This window comes from Chrysochloris asiatica, unplaced genomic scaffold (assembly GCF_000296735.1).
Source record: "Chrysochloris asiatica unplaced genomic scaffold, ChrAsi1.0 scaffold00085, whole genome shotgun sequence".
NCBI lineage: Eukaryota > Metazoa > Chordata > Mammalia > Afrosoricida > Chrysochloridae > Chrysochloris > Chrysochloris asiatica.
The window spans coordinates 793204-813294 of record NW_006408603.1 but is presented as its reverse complement, the minus strand read 5'-3'; the positions used below and the strand labels follow the sequence as shown (position 1 = coordinate 813294).

The 20091-nt window shown below is 39.1% G+C and overlaps 1 protein-coding gene across 1 annotated transcript; it reads left to right on the top strand.

The window, feature by feature from the left end:
* The first annotated feature begins 5942 nt into the window (after positions 1–5942).
* Positions 5943–6788, top strand: TSHB (thyroid stimulating hormone, beta). The gene is made up of 2 exons (XM_006865868.1): positions 5943–6104; positions 6534–6788. Exons 1-2 carry the CDS (start codon positions 5943–5945, stop codon positions 6786–6788), a joined length of 417 nt encoding a protein of 138 aa, XP_006865930.1.
* The last annotated feature ends 13303 nt before the right edge of the window (positions 6789–20091 follow it).

The following is a 20091-nucleotide window of genomic DNA, read 5'->3' as shown; positions in this document are numbered from 1 at the left end:
GTAGGAAGATATGGAAAAGGGTGGGAAATGGTGAAAGATGACAGTGGAGAGGGTTTTGTAAATAATACTAAGGAGTCTGAACTTTTTTTCTGATGGCAATGGAAGAGCCCATTGCATTATTTTGGTATATTGCATTAGTTACACTGAAGAAAATGAGTTGAAAGGAGAAAAACTAGATTATAACTATGGAGATGGAGAAAAGTAGATTGGTTCCAAAATTCAATAATTAGATTCATGTACTCATTCAATCATTTATGCATTCAACAGAAGTATTCACTGCCTACAATATATTCTGAAGTCCTGGTATAGATAAACACTGGACTGCTAACCACACGTTTAGCAGTTCAAACCCAACAGAACCTCTCCTTGGAAGTCCTACACAGGGTTGCTATGAGTCAGAACTGACTGGGGGACAGTTAACAATAACAAATTATATTCAATATCTTTGAAAATCCAGAGGAAAAAAAACAATAAAATATTTTGAATTCATTAAATTTTTTGTTCTAATAAACTATATGGAGCCCTGGTGTGGTGCTGTAGGAAAGGCACTGAACTGTTACCAGTTATTCCCTGGAAATCCTATACAGGATAGCTATGAGGTGGAATTTACTCAACATCACTTAATAGTAACAATCACAACAGGAGTGAGCTATGTATATGTGAAATTGCCTTTTCCTTGTGGATGAGGAATACCATTATATATGTTGTTGTGAGGTGTCATTGAGTTGGTTCCGACTCATACACAACAGAGTGAAACATTGCCCATGCTATCCTACCAATTGTTGTGCTTGAACCCATTGCTGCTGCCACTGTGTCAATCCATCTCATTGAAAGTCTTCTTCTTTTGAGCTGACCCTTCACTTTACCAAACATGATGTCCTTCTCCAGTGTTGGTCCCTCCTGATAATAAGTCCAAAGTGTGGGAGACAAAGTCTCATCATCCTGGTTTTTAAGGAGCATTCTGTCTGCATTTCCTCCATAACAAATTTATTTGTTCTTTTGGAAGTCTATGGTACTTTTACTATTCTTCTGTTTTACAAATAAGGGGCCTTAAAATAATTCATGAAAAAATGGAAGTAAAAGATATTATCTAAATGAGCATTTATTTAGGTAACATTTTGGGCATTCAAGTCTAATAATTTCTCATTCCCAAGACTTACTTATGATGCTAAAGTCTTTCTTTTATTCTAATTAGTTCCTCCTACCCCATTCAATGTTGAGACCATATTAATAAAGGACATATTTAACAGGATAATTTTATTTTGAAATAGGAGAGATGGAAATGCATGCTGTAATAATGTCAGAGTTTCCAGAGGAAGATATTATGAATTTGTTTGTCTAAACACATTTTATTTGGGGTTCAGTATGAATTTTCAATAGATGCTTTTCAGATAAGAAAGCAGGAATTCTAATGCAATTATATAAACAAGATCAGAGGGGAATTATCTTGAAGGGTATAAAATGAACCAAGAGCTTTTAGTCTGGATCATTACAGCTTCAGCTCACCAATGCAAAGTCAGGTAGGTGTCTATCCTGAGAAAGCTTGATGAAGTGAACATTTCTTATTTTAACTTCCTTCATTTTCACCATGCTAACATTTATTCTAAAATGGCATATATTGAGTGGTAATTTGCTTTGATAGACTTTAAATTTTTTTTATTGTTGCTCCAAATTGTTAAGTTGTGGGTGGAAGTAGGTGTGCTACCTACAGAAGGTTAAGATAAAATTTGTTTGACTTTAAGGAAGAACAACTGATCAGTTCCCTAGTGAATGATGATTGATGCATTTGGCTTTCTTCTGTTTATTTTTTTTTTACTTAAGTATTTATATCATTTGAATAATCTATGTAGTAAATCCCCTCAACTAATGGTTAGCTTTGATGGAAATATATTTCTGGGAAAATGAGGTAAATTCCTTTTTAAGCACCTGAAGGATATGGACTCCATATCACAAGGTCTTTTCAGTGACTTAACAGCTAAACCCTTTTGGATAGTGTCCAACACATCCATCTTCCTTGTTGTTGCTCTCTAGAAAATTAAAGTACTTTAGTAAAGTTCTAGGATTGCTCATGTGGTGGCCAATCAATTATTTTCATAGTAGGAAGTTGTAGAGAGAATATGGGTAAAGAAAGTTAATAGAGTAAAGATATATGTATATATTTTAAGAATGAAGATAGCAAGACTTAGGAGGAGAGAAAGAAGGGCAAAAAAGAAAAAAAAAAAAAGAAGGAACATATTTGGAATAAGGAAAAATGGTGAATAAATTATTCATGACAATTTTAGCATGCCACTGATATCTCTTACTATTTAGGGTCTGAAACCATGTTCATGTGCTCAACAAGTTATTCATGACAATTTTAGAAGAGCTAATTAAGTTACCGAGACGAGAACGTAGGATGAAATAAAGGAGAAATTGTGGCATATAGGAAGGTATTAGTTAACACTGACCTTTATGCTGTTTTATATTATTAGTTCTATATAATTAATTATACATACTTCACATGTATTGTTAATTCTTTCCCTGATTTTAGAAAGGGACAGATGCAAAAATTAAGGCTTATAGATATTAAATTTATCAGTCACACATAATTACAAGTAAATCTGGAAGCAGAATTCTGTTATCACTAGTTCTTAGATCAGTGATTTCACACTAATTTTTCACATAGAACCACAGACTATTTGTGCTATAAAGACCTTGGTCATCATCAACTTCTAAGCCTTCAGATTCTAAGCCTTAGCTTTTTAGATAAACAAATTGAGATCTGAAAGATTCTGTGAATGAAGTTTTACTATTTGCAATAAAGAAAAAGGAAAAAGAATTGTTTTTACTTCCTTTACATCCACAATGTTATATAGCTACTGTAGTTGATAATTCAGTGCTTTTAATTTTTATTTCTTTTAGTTTGTGCTGCTGCATTTGTAAGAGGAACTAGGAAAAAGTAGAGAGAGTGTGTCCATAGCGAATATGGCAACAATGGGTTAATGTTCCAAAACAATCTTTTATTCTATAATTTGAGGACTGAGGTGCACTTGACCCAAGCCATAGTATTTTCAATGGTCTTATATATGTGTGAACATTGGGCAATGAATAAGAAAGAATAGAAGAATTGATACATTTGAATTATGATGTTAGTTGAAGAATATTGCAAGTACCATGGACTGCCATAGGAACAAACAAATCTGTGTTGGAAGAAGCACAGCCAGAATGCTCCTTAGAAGCCAGGATTGTGAGTCCTCATCTCTCATACTTTGGACATGTTGTCTTGAGGGACCAGTCCTTAGAGAAGGACACCATCTTGTAAAGTAGATCAGCGAAAAAGAGGAAAACCCCTAAGGAGATGGATCAACACAGTCGCAGCAACAATGGACTCAGACATAATAATTGTGACGGTGGTACAGGACCTAGCAGTGTTCCGTTCTGTTGTGCAGTGTTGCTGTGAGATGGAACTCCCTCTCTGGCACCTAACAACAACAATAGCATCAGTATAATTTTAAAAAGGGTCAGGTAAACTTGTATAGTGTTGAAAAGAGCTTACCAGAAAATCCTTATTTTGCCTTTAATATTGGAAAGTCTTTTTAAAGTGGGCTAATTCACTTCCTGGTCTATGCAGAAGTAAGTGAAGTAAACATAAGGAATCATTGGTAATTGTGGGCCTGGTAGTCATAATTATGGCTTTTTCAGATCATTAGTGTAATCTATATGTTTGTTATTTGTGCTCATACTTATCTCCTCCAACAGATTGTCAGCTCTTGAGGACAAGTACCATATCATCTCCATCCTGTGTGTTTCAGTATCTGGTTCAGATGCTCAGCATGTTTAATTAAACTACAATTCTCATTCTGGAGTAGGAGACAGGTTAAGTGATCACTAGTCATTGGAAGTTGACATTTAAAATAAATTCCTAACAATCTGCTTTAAGGAGTCCTGGTATGGTGCCATAGGATAAGCCCTGGACCTCAAGACCTGTTTGAATCACAAGATCAACGGTTCAAACTCACCATCTGCTCCTTAGAAATGCTATACAGTCGGAACTGACTTGAAGGCACTTAACAACAACCTGCTTTAAAGTGGCTTTCAACTTGTTATAAGTTGAATGAAGATAAAATTCTCATTAAATTAGGCTGTATCTATGAGCTTCCAGTGGATAAAAGTTTTAATGTATCAGCTTAAAAATGCTATTGGAATACGATTGGCAGGCTTGAGAAAATCTTAATACATTTTTGATGATTGACTAAAAATGTTTAGTGAATTGTAATATTTAATAGGACAAATAAATTTGTGTTGATAGATAATAATACAACCCTACTTAGATGTGTATTTTCTATTTTGGAAATGATACTTGAGAAGGAAAAACATCCAAATACACTTAGCTAGCTGTATCATATTTGTAAAACAAAAAATCTTCTTAATCTTTGAGGTGATCAACTTACATCCAGAAGTCTGAAATTTGATTACCCACTCTCAGTTGCAGAACTAAAATAATGATTTGTTATAACATTATTCAACCCATTATAGTGTTCAGTAGATATTGAGCAAGGTCTGTATCAGGCAGACTTTATTGAAATGCATGTTCTGCTTTTCCTCACACACAATGGACCCTCTCTTGTTTTTCATATAGCCCAGACTTACTCATCTGTCATCCAATGTTATACTATTCTCAGTGCATTTGTCTATATTTTTTTTGCCTCCATAATCTTTTTGAGATTGTATGTCCCATATGCCTATTGTGTAAAATGATCTTTAATTTATCCCAGTTTTCCCCCTTATGAAAGGGATGAAAAGGGGGTTTCTAGATTTCTGGGCTAGCCCTATAACATCATTTATCATTTTAAGTGACGTTTTCTGGACTTTCTCCAGCTTTGTGGTGTCTTTCCTAAAAGGCAATGGACAGAATTATGTGAACTATTTCTGGAGAAACTTTGGGATGATACTGAAGTATAACTGGGCTTCTTGGGTTCTTTGTCCTTTGAGATTATGGCCAGTTAGTTGGTCTTTTAGGTTATTAAACCAAAATTATCAGGCAACCATACTTCTGAGAAAGCTCTTTCTGAAGCACAATTTAGCTTATTTCTTATATTCATAGAAGCAGGTGTTAACATATACATGTACTCCACTTTTCTACTGTGGTATTTCCATCTTGCCATTTCACTGCCTAGTAATGCTTAGTGGTCCTTGGATATAGGATTTACACTGTAAGTTTCTACATAATCGGGTATGTGGATCATAGTAGTGGTGTTTATGTGCCGTGGAGTCGGTTCCAACTCAAAGCGACCCTGCATAGAGTTTCTGAGGCTGTATATCTTTACAGGAACAGAAAGCCTCATCTTTCTCCCACGGAACCACTGGTACTTTCGAACTGTTGATTATAAGTTTAGCAGCCCGGATCTTAAGCACTACACTATCATGTTGTTGTGAAGTACCGTTGAGTCGATTCTGGCCCATAGCGACCCTGTATAGAGTTTCCAAGGAGCAGCCGGTGAGCTTGAACCACAGACCTTGTGGTTCAAATGACTTTGCAGTCTGACGCATTATCCCATAGCACCACACCAGGACTCCACATCTAAATTCATAATGAAAGATTATTGTGAGTAGTAAGTATATACAATGACTTGTTGTTAAGTGCCGTGGAGTAGGTTCTGACTCATAAGACCCTGAACGGGGTTTCCGAGGCTGTAAATCTTTACGGGAGCAGAAAGCCTCATCTTTCTCCCGCGGAACCGCTAGTAGTTTCGAACTGCTGGCCTTGAGGTTCACAGCCCGATTCGTAACCACTACGCTACCAGAGCTCCTTATACAATGACTAGCACATAGAAAATATTGAATAAATGGTAGGTATTATTATTACTGCCCATTTTGTGTATTTTAACTCTTTCCAAGCGTTCCTTCTGAATGCCCAGAAGTGATACATTTAACAGGTTCTTTAATTTTATCTTTGATTTAGTATGACTGCTACTTTCCTGCTGTCCATGGTTTTTGGCCTTGTATGTGGGCAAACGATGTCCTTTTGTGTTCCAACTGAGTATACAATGCACGTCGAAAGGAGAGAGTGTGCTTATTGCTTAACTATCAACACGACCATCTGTGCTGGATATTGTATGACACGGGTATGTAGTTCATCTTCCTTCTTTTAGCTATAAGTTAAATAAACCTAGAGTCAATCCAATCCTGTCCAGAGGAAATATGAGATAAATTGTAACCTCATTTCTCAAATCTAATGGTTATTGGCTCCTTAGAACTAGAGTGTACAGATTGCAGTGTTATTTTATATTTTATGTTTCACTTCTCCATATTTATTTAAACTTTACCTTGTTCTCATGATCAAGGATAAAAATGGTCACTTTCATTTTCAGAGTGGGTGTGTTAAGTTGGTACTGGAGAATGGGCCTAAGAATCCATCCCTTAGTCCTATTTGTGGTAGAGCACACTTGAGAGTACATAACAGTGAATTGACTTTTATCTCAGTCTACTCTCTATGTGTTTCCTATTGTTCCATCATAACGTAACTCCCCTTTTCTGTTTTGTTTTTGCTTCAGGATATTAATGGCAAGCTGTTTCTCCCCAAGTATGCGCTGTCCCAGGACGTTTGTACATTTAGAGACTTCGTTTATAGGACTGTAGAAATACCAGGATGCCCACGGGATGTTGCACCCTATTTCTCCTACCCTGTTGCTGTAAGCTGTAAGTGTGGCAAATGTAATACCGACTACAGTGACTGTATACATGAGGCCATCAAGACAAACTACTGTACCAAACCTCAGAAGTCCTATGAGGTGGAATTTTCTGTCTGACTTCAGTAGAGATGTAATTGGATATTTGGATAAATGGAATAAAACTAATAAAATATCAAAATATTTCACAATACCTTATGGACATTTTTAATACTGTTTTGTCTATATACATGCCCATACATGCATTAGATGGCTTACAGAAGAAAAGGTGAGTGCAAGAGACTTTCAGGCTCATATGAAGAACAGCTTCCACATGAGAGGGTAGAGTGGAAGGAGTGTTGTTGTTCTTGTTGTTAGGTGCCACTGAGTCAGTTCTAACTCACAGCAACCCTTTGCACAGTAGAACACATCACTGCTGGGTATGGCACCATCCTCACAATTACTGCTGTGTTTGAGCCTGTTGTCACACCTACTGCATCAGGTCATGTTCTTCAGGGGCTTCCTCTTTTTTGGTGGCCTTTTAATTTATCAAGCAAGATGTCCTTCTGCATGGGACTGGTCCCTCCTTAAACATGGCCACAGCATGTGAGATGAAGTCTCTTCAGCTTTGTTTCTAAGGAACATTCTAGTAGTACATCTACCAAGAAAGATTTAGTCATTCTTCTGGTTGTTGTTGTTAAGTGCCGTCAAGTCGATTCCAACCCATAGTGATCCTGTATGGGTTTCCTAGGAGCAGCTGGTGAGCATGAACCACCGACCTTGCAGTTCAAATGGCTTTGGCTTTGCAGTCTGGCACAGTAACCCATAGTACCACATCAGGACTCCATGGTATTTTCCAAAATTATTTGCCAACATCATAATTCAAAGGCAACAATTCTTCTATAGTCTTCCTTATTCATTGTCTAGATTTTACATGCATATAAGGTGATTGAATATACTATGGCTTGGGTCAAGTGCACTTTAGTCTTCAAACTGACAGTTTTGCTTTCTAACTCTTTAAAGAGGTCTTTTGCAAAAGAATAGAAATGGAGAACAGGGGTATGGCATGCTAATGTAAACCAGCCTTGAGCAGATTCTCCTAACAGAGGGCCAGGAGATTTGCCTTGTCATAGGAAATGAGTAGGGGACTATTAAGAGTTATTAAGTGTCTTGGTGTGGCATTGTAGGACAAGCACTGAACTGTTAACCACAGGGTCAGTGGTTCAAGTCCACTAGCTGCTCCTTGGAAACCTTATAGAATATCTGTGAGTTGGAACCAACTCCATGGTACTTAACAACAGCAAGAGTTATAAAGAAATTGTACCATAATAGGAAGTGAAGGAATATGGCATCAGGGCACTGGAAACACCTATTTCCAAAGCCTGGAAGCAGAGATGGAGTGGAGGTGGGGATGAAGGAATAGTGAAATCTGCAATGGAATACTTTATCTTAGTCATGCAAATGTGATGGATAAACCTCCACCACCAGGAGTAAACAGCATATAAACTATTTAATTTGATTGCTCTGGTGTACCAACTGACCTATGAAAGTTATACCCCAAAAGGTCAATTTACAAAGCCTAGAAAAGAGGACACGATCATTTTACATGTGGAAGTCTAAATCCTTCAAAGTCCTTCAAGTAATAGGAGATACTCTCCAGCATTTAAACCAAAATCAACTTGTGCTGTTTTGACTTTTGATGTTAGAAAAATGATCATGAACAATTTTAGGGACAGGAGAAAGTGCTAAGGGGTTTTAATCAAGTCGTCCTAAATTCTAACCTTCTTCAATATTGGGACACTATTCTCCACAAAATGTGCTTAGCAAGCAGTTGTTTATTTCTCCTTTTCTTCCTTAGATACTCTTTCATGAAAATTTGGTTTCAATAGAGGTGCAAAATAAGGCAGATTTAACCTCAAAAACAGTTTTATGTTTGTCCATTTCTTCTATCCACAGCGCCACCACTGTTTTAGCCCGGGTTTTCTAGAGAAGAAAACTGGTGAAGCATATATATGCATATTTATATAAAGAAAAGCTTATTATCTTACAATTGTAGAGTTCCAGATCCCCAGCAGAAGAGAGAGGGAGAGTTCATTTCCATGTGTCCATTATATTGGGAGCCAGCCACAGCCCCAAAGAAGCATCCCTTCAATTGATTGGCTACTCAAAGATGTTCATCATAGAGTTAACTATGCCTGTATTAGTGTTCATCACCATGGGAATAAGCAAATTCCAACTACTAAACCTCTGGAAATCCTGGCCTAGTCAAGCTGACACAGAAACCTAACCATTACAACCACCAAAATGAATATCACTTTGGTTAGCAGGGCCAGTTAGCCATGGTTGCATTCAGACAGGTATCTTGTAAATATGGGTGTGGGGAAAGTAATGAAGTAATGAAGATAGAAGAATATCAAGCCTATGCTATGCCAATAGGGAGGGAATAATTCTACCTTTATAAACAAAAGAGTCAGGGACCTTCACTTTTTTTTTTAACTTATGATCTAAAGTTCGAGGAACTCTGGTGGCATAGTGGTTAACCAGTTGGCTGCTAACCGAAAGGTTTGCTGGAACCCCCAAGTTGTTCTGTAGGAGAAAGATGTGGCAGTCTGCTGCTATAAAGACTGCAGCTTTGGAAACACTGGAGGGGAGTTCTACTCTACTCTATGGTGTCACGCCTAATTAGTATGGTTTCCAAATAGTGATCTTGGAATTTGGGTTATCTTATCACATGATAGCAGAGACACTTACAGCTGCAGGCTTATAACTTCTCCTCTGAATACTATTTGTCAAATAGATCTTTGATTATTAAGGAAAAAAAGTATAAAGTTCAAACCTAATTGGCACAAGTCATAAATGACCTTCATAGATTCTGAAAAAACCATCTTTCAGGACTTGAATTATGGAACGATGGAGACATTTAAGGAGGTTCCTTATAAACAGTCCATTCAGAAGATGATTTCTAAATGGAATTTCCCAACCGTAAAGAAGGTTAGGTTTAGGCCTGGGTGTGGTGGACCTGTATCTTCATGGACCACAGAGTACTTCAGAGTGGCTGCATTAGAGACACCTTTCTTCCTCCCATTGAAGTTACTCCACTTGTGATATTTGCACATACACATTATATTAGACTAAGGAGTTCTGGTAGCATCATGGTTATGAATCAGGCTGTGAACTGCAAGGTCAGCAGTTCAAAACTACCAGCTGTTCCACAGGAGAAAGATGAGGCTTTCTGCTCCTGTAAAGATTTACAGCCTCAGAAACCCTGTTCAGGGTCACTATGGGTCAGAACCGACTCGACGGCACTTAACAACAACAACAACATTATATTAGACTATTCTTGAAAGAGGAGTCCTGGTGTGGCACTGTAGGACAAGCACTGGATGGCAAGGTCTGTTTGAACCACAGGGTTGGCAGTTCAAACTCACCAGTCACTCCTTGGAAACCCTATACAGAGTCACTATGAGTTGGAACTGATTGGATGGTACTTAGCAACAACAAAAATTCTTGAAAGTGAAGCTGTCCAGGACAACTGATTGTTAGTTACTTGACTGGGGAGAGAGTTTAGGGACTGGAATGACTGACAATTTGCCTCAACTGGATCCAGAAACTTGGAGGTATAGAAATAAAATGCTGTTTTGGAGGGACTTAGTGTTCTTTGGGTTTAAGAGAGGAATGATGAACAGACTGCTTAGAAATGGGAAGGTGAAGAATCATTGTGTGTGTAACAGAAGAAAGGTAGAAACTTTGGAACATCCTCTGAAGTGGTCCTTAATTTAACATGAAGTATAGACTCAGTTCTTGGCAGAGGAAGTTTGAGACTCAGTGCTTTAAATATTTCTCTTGTTTTTCACTTGCCTTTGAAATACAAAGAATTCTTTCATAATTAAATGGATTTGGGATCAGTGCAACATCAATCTATGCTTTCCTAAAGGCCAAACTCTAGGAGTGAGTGAATGTGTGTACCAGGGTGGTTGCATTAGCATATATAATGATGATCTTTGGTAACAGAACTTCGAGTAATGGAAGCTCTTCTTTATAAGAAATTGCTGTTTTTTAAGAGCAGCAAATCTGAGTCTAAATGCATTAAAAATTCTTTTATCAAGCTAACTGCCACTCTCATCCTACTTTGAAATGTTAAGCACCTCCGTATCCCCTCATCTCTCCAGGTTAATCCCTATTTATCCTTTAAGACAACTCTGGTTTCACTTTCTCTCCTTCTGCTACCCTCCCTTTACCTGTTGCTTTTGCTTGTATAGCAACCATTTCTTTTCTTCTGCAAACTGCACCTGATTTTCCTTTGAGATGTCTCCTTACCCCCAAGTACATTGACTGGGATGGATTGGTGGACATTCCACTTAGGCTCAGTGAAGTCTGACTGGTTAAGGGATAGGCATGTGAGCCAATCTCTTCCAGTGGGTGTCTGTCCCAGGGCTTTCATTACAACTATTAGAAAAAGAGGAGAGCTTGCCCTCTGTCGGTTCCTAAATGAATAGAATGTGGACCTGGAACACTGCTTTGGAATCTCCTAGAAACAGCCAGCCTGAGAATCAAGCCCACCTGGAGAACAGCAATAGAGAGTGAGAAGGAGAGGGAGGGCTATTGATAATATTTATATTGAGCCGAATCTGAAATTGCCTTTACTCCTTAAAGAAGTCATAACTTTCCTTTTCTGCTCAAGCTAGTGTTGGGTTTCACTTGCAACTGAAAAGTCATAATTCATCATCTTCTCTACTGATTTCCAAAGATGTTCCTGATTCTATCTCCCCTCTCCTCCAAGATCTTACTTACTATTCTTTCTTGTATGTTCTCTTCTTTCCTCTTAGTAGGTTCTTTATCCTTAATATAAAACAGACTTCAGTTTCTTCCCATTTTAAACCACCATCATCACCACCAAACAATTGTCTATTGTTCCTGCACAACCTTTTAGTTATTTGCTTTCTCCTTGACTTCTTATTCCAGGATATTCTTGAAGCAGCATTGGCTTACTACTGATTCAATATTTAATCTCTGTTTTCCCTGACCTCTTTACTTCCCTAGAGGGCCCAATGGAGGCCCCATGTCTGGATTCACAATGTAACACACCCATGGCACTTTTCATCAGTTGATTACTGGCATCCTAAAAATCCCCACCACTGGACCAATAAACAACATTCTTATCAATGGAGAAAAGATTAAAGTTGTCAAGGATTTCATTTTTCTTGGATCAACTATCAACACTCATTGAAGCAGCAGTCAAGAAATCAAAGAACGTATTGCATTAGGCAAATCTGTTTCACAAGACCTTTTTAAAGTATTGAAGAGCAAAGATGTCAGCCTGAGGACTAAGGTGTGTCTGACCCAAGCCATGGTATTTTCAATAATCTCATATGCATGCGAAACCTGGACAGTGATTAAGGAAGAATGTAGAAGAATTGATGCTTTTGAGTTATGGTGTTGGAGGAGAATATTGAAAGTGCCATGGACTGCCAAAAGAACCAACAGATCTGTGTTGGAAGAAGTTCAGCCAGAGTGCTCCTCGGTGGCCAGGATGGCCAAACTTCATCTCTCATACTTTGGACATATTATCAGAAGGGACCAGTCACTGGAGAAGGATATCATGTTTGGTAAGGTAGAGGGTCAGAGAAAAAGAGGAAGACCCTCGGCGAGATGGACTGGCAATGTGGCAGCATCAATGGGCTCAAGCGTGGCAACATTAGTGAGGTTGGCCCAGAACCGGGCAGTGTTTCATTCTGTTGTGCACAGGTTAACTATGAGTCAGTACCGACAATGGCACCTAACAACAACAACAATGAGGCTGAAATCAGCATTTCCCCCCTTTTTCATGGCTTTTATTTCTATCCTTCCCTCAGATTTCTTAAAATCTATGCTATGGTCTTTTTAGCAGGTAGTGATACTTCAGACTTGGATTATATTTCCTACTGGAAATGTAATTTGCTTGATGCTGTAGGGGTGAAGATTTGAAACTTTCTGAAGGAAGGGTTAGTCCTGTGATAGTCTATGTCCTATCGACCCACTGGATACTGTTAAATGTGGAGCACATAAAAAACTCAGGGTTTGTATTAATTCAATTTTGGATCTCCTGAAGATGTGGAGCTGCAGGATAAGCACTGGACTGCAAGGTCAGTTTGAACTGCAAGGTCAAATTCACCAGCAATTTCTCAGAAACTCTATACAGAGTTACTATGAGTCAGAATGGACTCATGACATTTAACAACACTAAAAGCAAAGGAATTATGCCCATTTATGTAAAAGATAGTACAGGTGGCCACTAGGAAGAAATGCAGGCAACTAAGAGGGACATTTCAATTTGAGATTAAGACAGGATGGTGAGAGAACAAACAAGATGGTGGATTGGGTAGAATTGGGTGGATGTGCAGTGAGGAACTCCGTCAACAACAACACAGAATTCTGGACCAAGCAGGCTTAGGGGATAGTCCCAGACACTGAGATACACATAAAGGAATAGTTAGAAGGTTGGAAGGCTTATAGCTAGGGGAATTTGTAGCAGAAGCAAGAAATCTATTGCTTTCTAATTCAAGACACTCAGCTGCTCCCAGAGCCACCATCTTCAGAAAAACCAAGCGGGGGAAGGATCAGAGCAGCCACGGATGTCTGACAGAACTGTGGAGATAAAGGTGTGGGCATTCTTTTTTTTTTTTGGTGTCTGTTCATTGGTCTCTTGCTGTGTGCATACCTCCATTCTGGTGACTAGATGGGGTGCTTGAGTGAGTGAACAACCGACCTCCACCCCTGGAGGGTTCTACTATGCATGATCACAAAGCTCCTCAAAATTTAAAGTGACAGTTTCCACTTACAACCAAATGACAGTGCAAAATGGCCACAGCCAGAACGGAACTTTTTATCACTAGGAAAAAAGGCCTGAACGGGGATTGTGGAGTGGGACAGGCAGACTAAAAAGGAAATAGGCTGAAAAATAAATCCTAAGTTACGTCACAACAACCAAAAGTGGCATCTTGAAATTGTTCAGGAAGAAGAAAGAAAAGGGAAGCCCATCTCCCCATCTACCTGGAGGCAATCAGAAAACATAAAAATACCCAAATACACACCCATCTAAGTATTAAAGGTCGCAAATAACTCCTGAATATGCCCCAAAAAACAGAAACAGATAACCATATCAGCACATGTCCAGAAACGAGATAAAGTGACTGAGGCAAATGAGCTGGAAGTAGACCTACACTCTATACTGGAAGATGGGCAGGCTTTGGAAATCCCTGAGAAGGAATTCAGAAAAATGATTATAAAATATATCAAAACACTATTCAATGGAGTTGAGAAAAATAAGGAAGAAGTCAGGAAAGTGTTACAGGAACAACCAAATCAGATAGATACAGCATTGGACATGGCTTAAGTGGGATAGAAGTAAATAGTGATACATGCTCAAACTTGGAATAACATGGCTTGGCGATACAGGGATCTTGGCATAGCTTGAAGAGGGGAAATAATATTAAAATACTTGACTGTCTTATGAATATTGGTTTACCTTGCCTACTATTGTAAAATAGACACTTGAGTGGGATAGAAAGGAATGTTGGGAAACATAATTACAGAAAACTTGTAAGCTCGTCTTTAGCCTATAACTGATTGGAATACCTAAAAGGGGTTCTAGAGCTTGTTCAGTGAAATAGGCTTCTCGCAAAGCCTTTGCAGAGTATAGGACCTTAGGTGGAATCCTGAGTCCCATACAGAACCTGAGGTGGGACATTCCCACTAAAAAGAACAAGCAGACCAACCTAGAACAGCTACAGCAGAAGAAGATACATCTTCAAAGAAAGATCATCAGGAAAAACCCAAAACAAAAATGTCAGCATGACTGGCTACTACAAGAATAAGCAAGCTGTTCTCCAGGAAGCCATCAAGGCAAGTAATTAAGTTCCTTCAGGACAAACTCCTCTTTAAGACTGAAACTCATAGGGAACACATAAGCAGGCATGTAAGTTTGCTGGTGACCACATTGGTCTACTGGTGAGAGGAAGAGGGGGAAAGGCAGCAATGAAGAAATGGGCTGAGTTCAATCACCATCCATTAACTCCCGTTGACCTGGAGATGAGAAAGAAGAGGAAGGGCTGGTTGGTCCAAAGTATGGTGAGACCTAGGGACACTTGAGCCCATGGGCAAGGACATAGCCACAGGGGGCTAGAGCTGGGAGTGAAGCATCCAGCTGATATGAAGTGAGGGGAAATGCACAACAACACACAAACTTGCAGACAGTACCCTTTTGACCTAGCCTCAATGGCTTGATAATCAGAACTAGAGGAAGACTGCAAAAAAAATAAAAAATAAATATTTTTTTGGATGAAGGAAACAAGGGTAAATTGCTACAATTTGATGAGCCTGACCTATACTCAGAGAGGTAGTTACTCTAAATACCAACAGAGAGGGAAGGAGTCTTCACATCCAGTATCAATGCTATCCCCTCTGTACACAGGGTAGATAGGGACGGGCAATTTAGACATTTGTTACCTAAAATGAGGGGGCGATAAAGGCACAAAGTGACTGGCTTACAAGGTTTCAAGAGGGAGTTTAGTTTAAGAGTGTTGGGGGAAAGAGAGAGTCCCCACTGAATAGATTTTATCTTGTCTAGATGGGTCTGAGGAGCTCTGGTAGCGTAGTGGTTATGATTCGGACTGTAAACTGCAAGTTTAGCAGTTTGAAACTATCAGCTCTTCTGCAGGAGAAGGATAAGGCTTTCTGCTCCCATAAAGATTTAGAGCCTCAGAAACCCTGTTCAGGGTCACTATGAGTCGGAACCAACTCCACGGCACATAACAACAACAACAAGATGGGTCTGGAGAAAAGAGATGGGGATAAGATTTGTATGATTCAATAGTGAATAATTGTTATCATGACTAATTGCGACTGTCACAGTTGTAAAGGTAGAAGTTTTGTAACAAAAACAGGGGAGTGATTATGTTACAGTCCAGAAACAGAGGACTCTAGGACCATTAAGGGCGAAGAGCACCAACAGAATGTGGGGTCTTTTCTAGAGAAGCAGCAACGCCAGAGACAAAGGCAGAGATGGGGTCATGGAGAGGGGGAGTGGCTGAGGACTCTATATCCATGGTAAGAGAAGTCTATGAGCTGGTGGCCAAGAGGCAGATTTGCAGAATGTGCCCTTTGGAGGTGTAAATTATTATATATGCCTGAGTGTTTGTGTGTTTTTTAAAATAAAGCTAAAGTGAATAGAGAGAAATACTGTTAACTAATGGTACATGGAGGGGATTATAATCATTGGAATGAAACAAGTATGATTTGTTGAATGTAAAACTGATGATCTGCCCTGTAAACTTTCACTCAATCCACAATAAAAACCTTTAAAAAAAAAAAGAAGTCCAAAACGAAAGGATGGAAAGGATGGTGAATAGAGAGCTTTTTTGAACTTGTAATGTCGCTCTGGTAGCGTAGTGGTTACGAATTGGGCTGCGAACCTTAAGGTCAGCAGTTCGAAACTACCAGCTGCACCGCGGGAGAAAGATGAGGCTTTCTACTCCCGTAAAGATTTACACCCTCGGAAACCCTATACAGGGTCGCTATGGGTCGGAACCGACTCGATGGCACATAACAACAACAACAAATGTTTGGTAAGGTTGAGGGTCAGAGAAAAAGAGGACGACCCCCAATGAGATGGATTGGCCAAGTGGCAGCATCGATGGACTCAAGCGTGGCAACAATAGTGAGGCTGGCCTAGAATAGGGCAGCATTTTGTTCTGCTGTGCATAAGGTCGCTATGGGTTGGTACTGACTCGATGGCACCTAACAACAACAACAAGAAGTTATTATAGTTGTTGCTATTAGGTGCTGCTGAGTTGGTTTCAGCTCATAGTGACCCTAAGCACAACAGAATGAAACAGTCACTGCCTGGTCCTACACAATCCTCATATTATTGTTGTTTGAACCCATTGTTGCTGCCACTGTGTCAATTCATCTCCTTGGGGGGTCTTCCTCTTTGTTGCTAACCCTCCACTTTACCATGCATGGTGTCCTTCTCCAAGGACTGTGACTTCTGATGACAAAGTACAAAAGATAAAGTCTTGCCATCTTTCCTTCTAAGGAGAATTCTGGCTGTACTTTTATCAACACAGATTTGTTTGTTCTTCTGACAGTCCATGGTACATTCAATATTCTTTTCCAACACCATAATTCAAATGCATCAATTCTTCTACGGTCTTCTTTATTCATTCTTTATTCTTTTTCTTACTCTTTTACAATAGTGGTCCTATGAAGTATTTCTCCTTTTGTGACTGACTAATTTCACTCAGCATAATGTCCTCAAAGGAGCTCTGGTAGTGTAGTGGTTACGTATCAGGCTGTGAGCCGCAAGGTCAGCAGTTCAAAACTACCAGCTGTTCCGCGGGAGAAAGATGAGGCTTTATGCTCCTGTAAAGATTTACAGCCTGGGAAACCCTGTACAGGGTTGCTATGAGTCGGAACCGACTCCACGGCACATAACAACAACAATGTCCTCAAGGTTCATCCATGTTATGCAGTGACTTGCTTGTTGTTCTTCAAGGTAGCATAATATTCCATTGTGTGTATGTACCACAGTTTGTTTATCCATTCTTCAACTGATGGGCACTTAGGCTGTCTCCATCTTTTTGCTATTGTAAATAGTGCTGCTATGAACATTGATGTGCATATATCTACTTGTGTTATGGCTAGTATTTCTTGTGGGTAAATACCAAGTAAAGGAATTGCTGGATCATAAGGTATTTCTATTTCCAACCTTCTGAGGAAGTGCTTTCCAGAGTGGTTGGACCAGTTTGCAATCCCACCAACAATGTAGGAGGGTCCCAGTCTTTCTGCATCCTCACCAGCATTTATTGTCCTCTACTTTTTTGATCTTTGCTGTTATAGCTGGTGTGAAATGATATCTCATTGTTGTTTTGATTTGCATCTCTCTGATGGCTAGTAATCGTGAACATTTCTTCATATGTTTGTTGGCTGCCCAGATCTCCTCCTTGGTGAAGTGTTTGTTCATGTCCTGTGCCCACTTTTTAATTGAGTTATTTGTCTTTTTATTGTAGAGGTGTTTTAGTTTCCTATATATTTTAGAAATGAGTCTCTTATCTGATGTGTTGTTGCAAGATTTTTTTCCCATTCTGTGGAAGTCTTTTGATGCACATAAGTTTTTAATTTTTAGTATGCCCCAATCATCTATTGTGTTTACTTTTGTTTGTGTACTTTTCACAATGTTTGGTAGTCTGAGTATTCCCTGTATTAGAGCCCTCACATTTGTCCCATTTCTTCATTGATGACTTTCATAATTTTGGGATTCACATCTAAGTCTTTAATCCATGCTGAGTTGGTTTTTGTATAGGGCATGAGGTAAAGATCTTGCTTCAATCTTTTGCATATCACTTTCCAGTTCTGCCAGCACCATCTGTTAAAGAAACTATCTCCTCCCCATGTAACAAGCCTAGGATCTTTGTTGAAAATCAGTTGGCTGTATGTGGATGGGTTAATTTCTGGATTCCTAATTCTGTTCCTTTGATCAATTTATCTTTCATTGTCCAGTTCCAGACTATTTTGACCACTGTAGCCATGTAGTAGATTTTGAAATTGGGAGTAAGAGGCTTCCAACCTTGTTCTTCTTCTTGAGCAGTGCTTTGCTTATTCTGGGTCTCCTTCCTTTCCAAATAAAGTTTGTAATTGTCTTTTCCATCTCTTTGAAGAATGTTGCTGGAATCTGGATTGGGATTACATGATATGTGTAAATTGCTTTGGGAAGTATAGACATTTTCATGATGTTTAAGTCTTCCTATCCAGGAACATGGTATATTCTTCCACTTTTGTAAGTCTGTTTTGTTTTTTTGTAGTAGTGTTTTGTAATTTTCTTTGTATAGGTCCTTTGTTTCTCTGGGTACGTTTATTCCTAAATATTTCATCTTTTGGGCAGCTATTGTAAATGGTACTGTTTTCCTAATGTCCTTTTCAGCATTGTCATTGTTACTATAGATGAATCCAACTGATTTTTGTATGTTGCTCTTATACCCTGACACTTTGCTGAATCTTCGAATGATGGCTACTAGCTTTTTTACTGAGTCTTTTGGGTTTTCTATGTACAGGATCATAATGTTTGCAAATAGAGAGAGTTTTATTTCCTCTTTGCCAATTTGGATGCCTTTAATTTTTCTATCTTGCCATATAGCTCTGGCTAATATTTTCAAAAGAATATTGAATAGGAGTGGTGACAAAGGACATCCTTGTCTGGTTCCCGTTCACAGAGGGAAGGCTTTCAGTTTCTCTCCATTGAGAGTGATGTAGGCTGTTGGTTTTTCTATATGTCTCTTGATTATGTTGAGGAAAACTGTGGGCTTAGTGCCGGACTTTTTTTGGGAGGTGCGCACCCAGCTGCCTGAAGGCGTCTGGGCTGAGCAAAGAAGGTCTGATGGGGAAGAGGAGGAAAAAAAATATGTAGAATCTCCCTCACCTCCTTTTGCAAATGTCACTGCAAAGCTTTCAGCACTAGTTCCCTGTGCTGGTCTGGCTGTAGCCCCACCCTCTGAACTCCGCCTGGGGGATGGGGGTGGTGGTGGGAGGTGGTGGCTGCAGAGGAAGTCCCGTCTGGAGTGATTCCTAAATCACAGTATTTTCCTTTGTATTGTGATTTCCCACTTGTGTGTGCAGGAAACTGACTCCCTGTACCTTGTGCTAGATCCAGAGCTCTGGTGTTGTTCCATGAGCTCAGCTTCTCTGGGTTTTCAATCCCTCCACCATGGAGACTTTCCTACCTGGCTGTCTCTGCCACTGCCAAAACCCTTAAAGCAATCTTTTGCGGCAGATTTGCCTAATGCCTTTGGCAACTTTAATCTTTTCTCCATTATCATGACATTATTTATTGGCCCAGTTGTTAGGATTTTTGTTTTCTTTTCACTGAGATGCAATCCACACTGAAGGTTGTAATCTTTGATCTTCATCAGTATTTCAAGTTTTCTTCAATTCCACCAAGCAAGGTTTTGTCATCTATATATTGCAGGTTGTTTATGAGTCTTCTTTCAGTCCTGATGCCAAGTTATTTCTCATAGAATACAGCTTCTTGGATTATCTGTTCAGCATACATACAGGTTGAATAAGTATGATACAACCATTCAGTATCCCCTTACTTTGTTTGGATGACTGCCTCTCAGTCTATGTACAGGTTCCTCATGAGCAAAATTGAGTGTTCTGGAATACCCGTACTTCATAATGCTATCCATAGTTGGGATCCACACAGTTGAGTGCCTTGTATAATTAAAACACAAGTAAACATCTTTCTGGTATTCTCTACTTTCAGCCAAGATCCATCTAAAATCAGCAATGATATCTCTAGTTCCACATTCTCTTCTGAGTCCAGCTTAAATTTCTGACAGCTTCCTGTCTGTGTACTACTCCAACCATTTTTGAATTATTTTCAGCTAAATTTTACTTGCATATGACATTAATG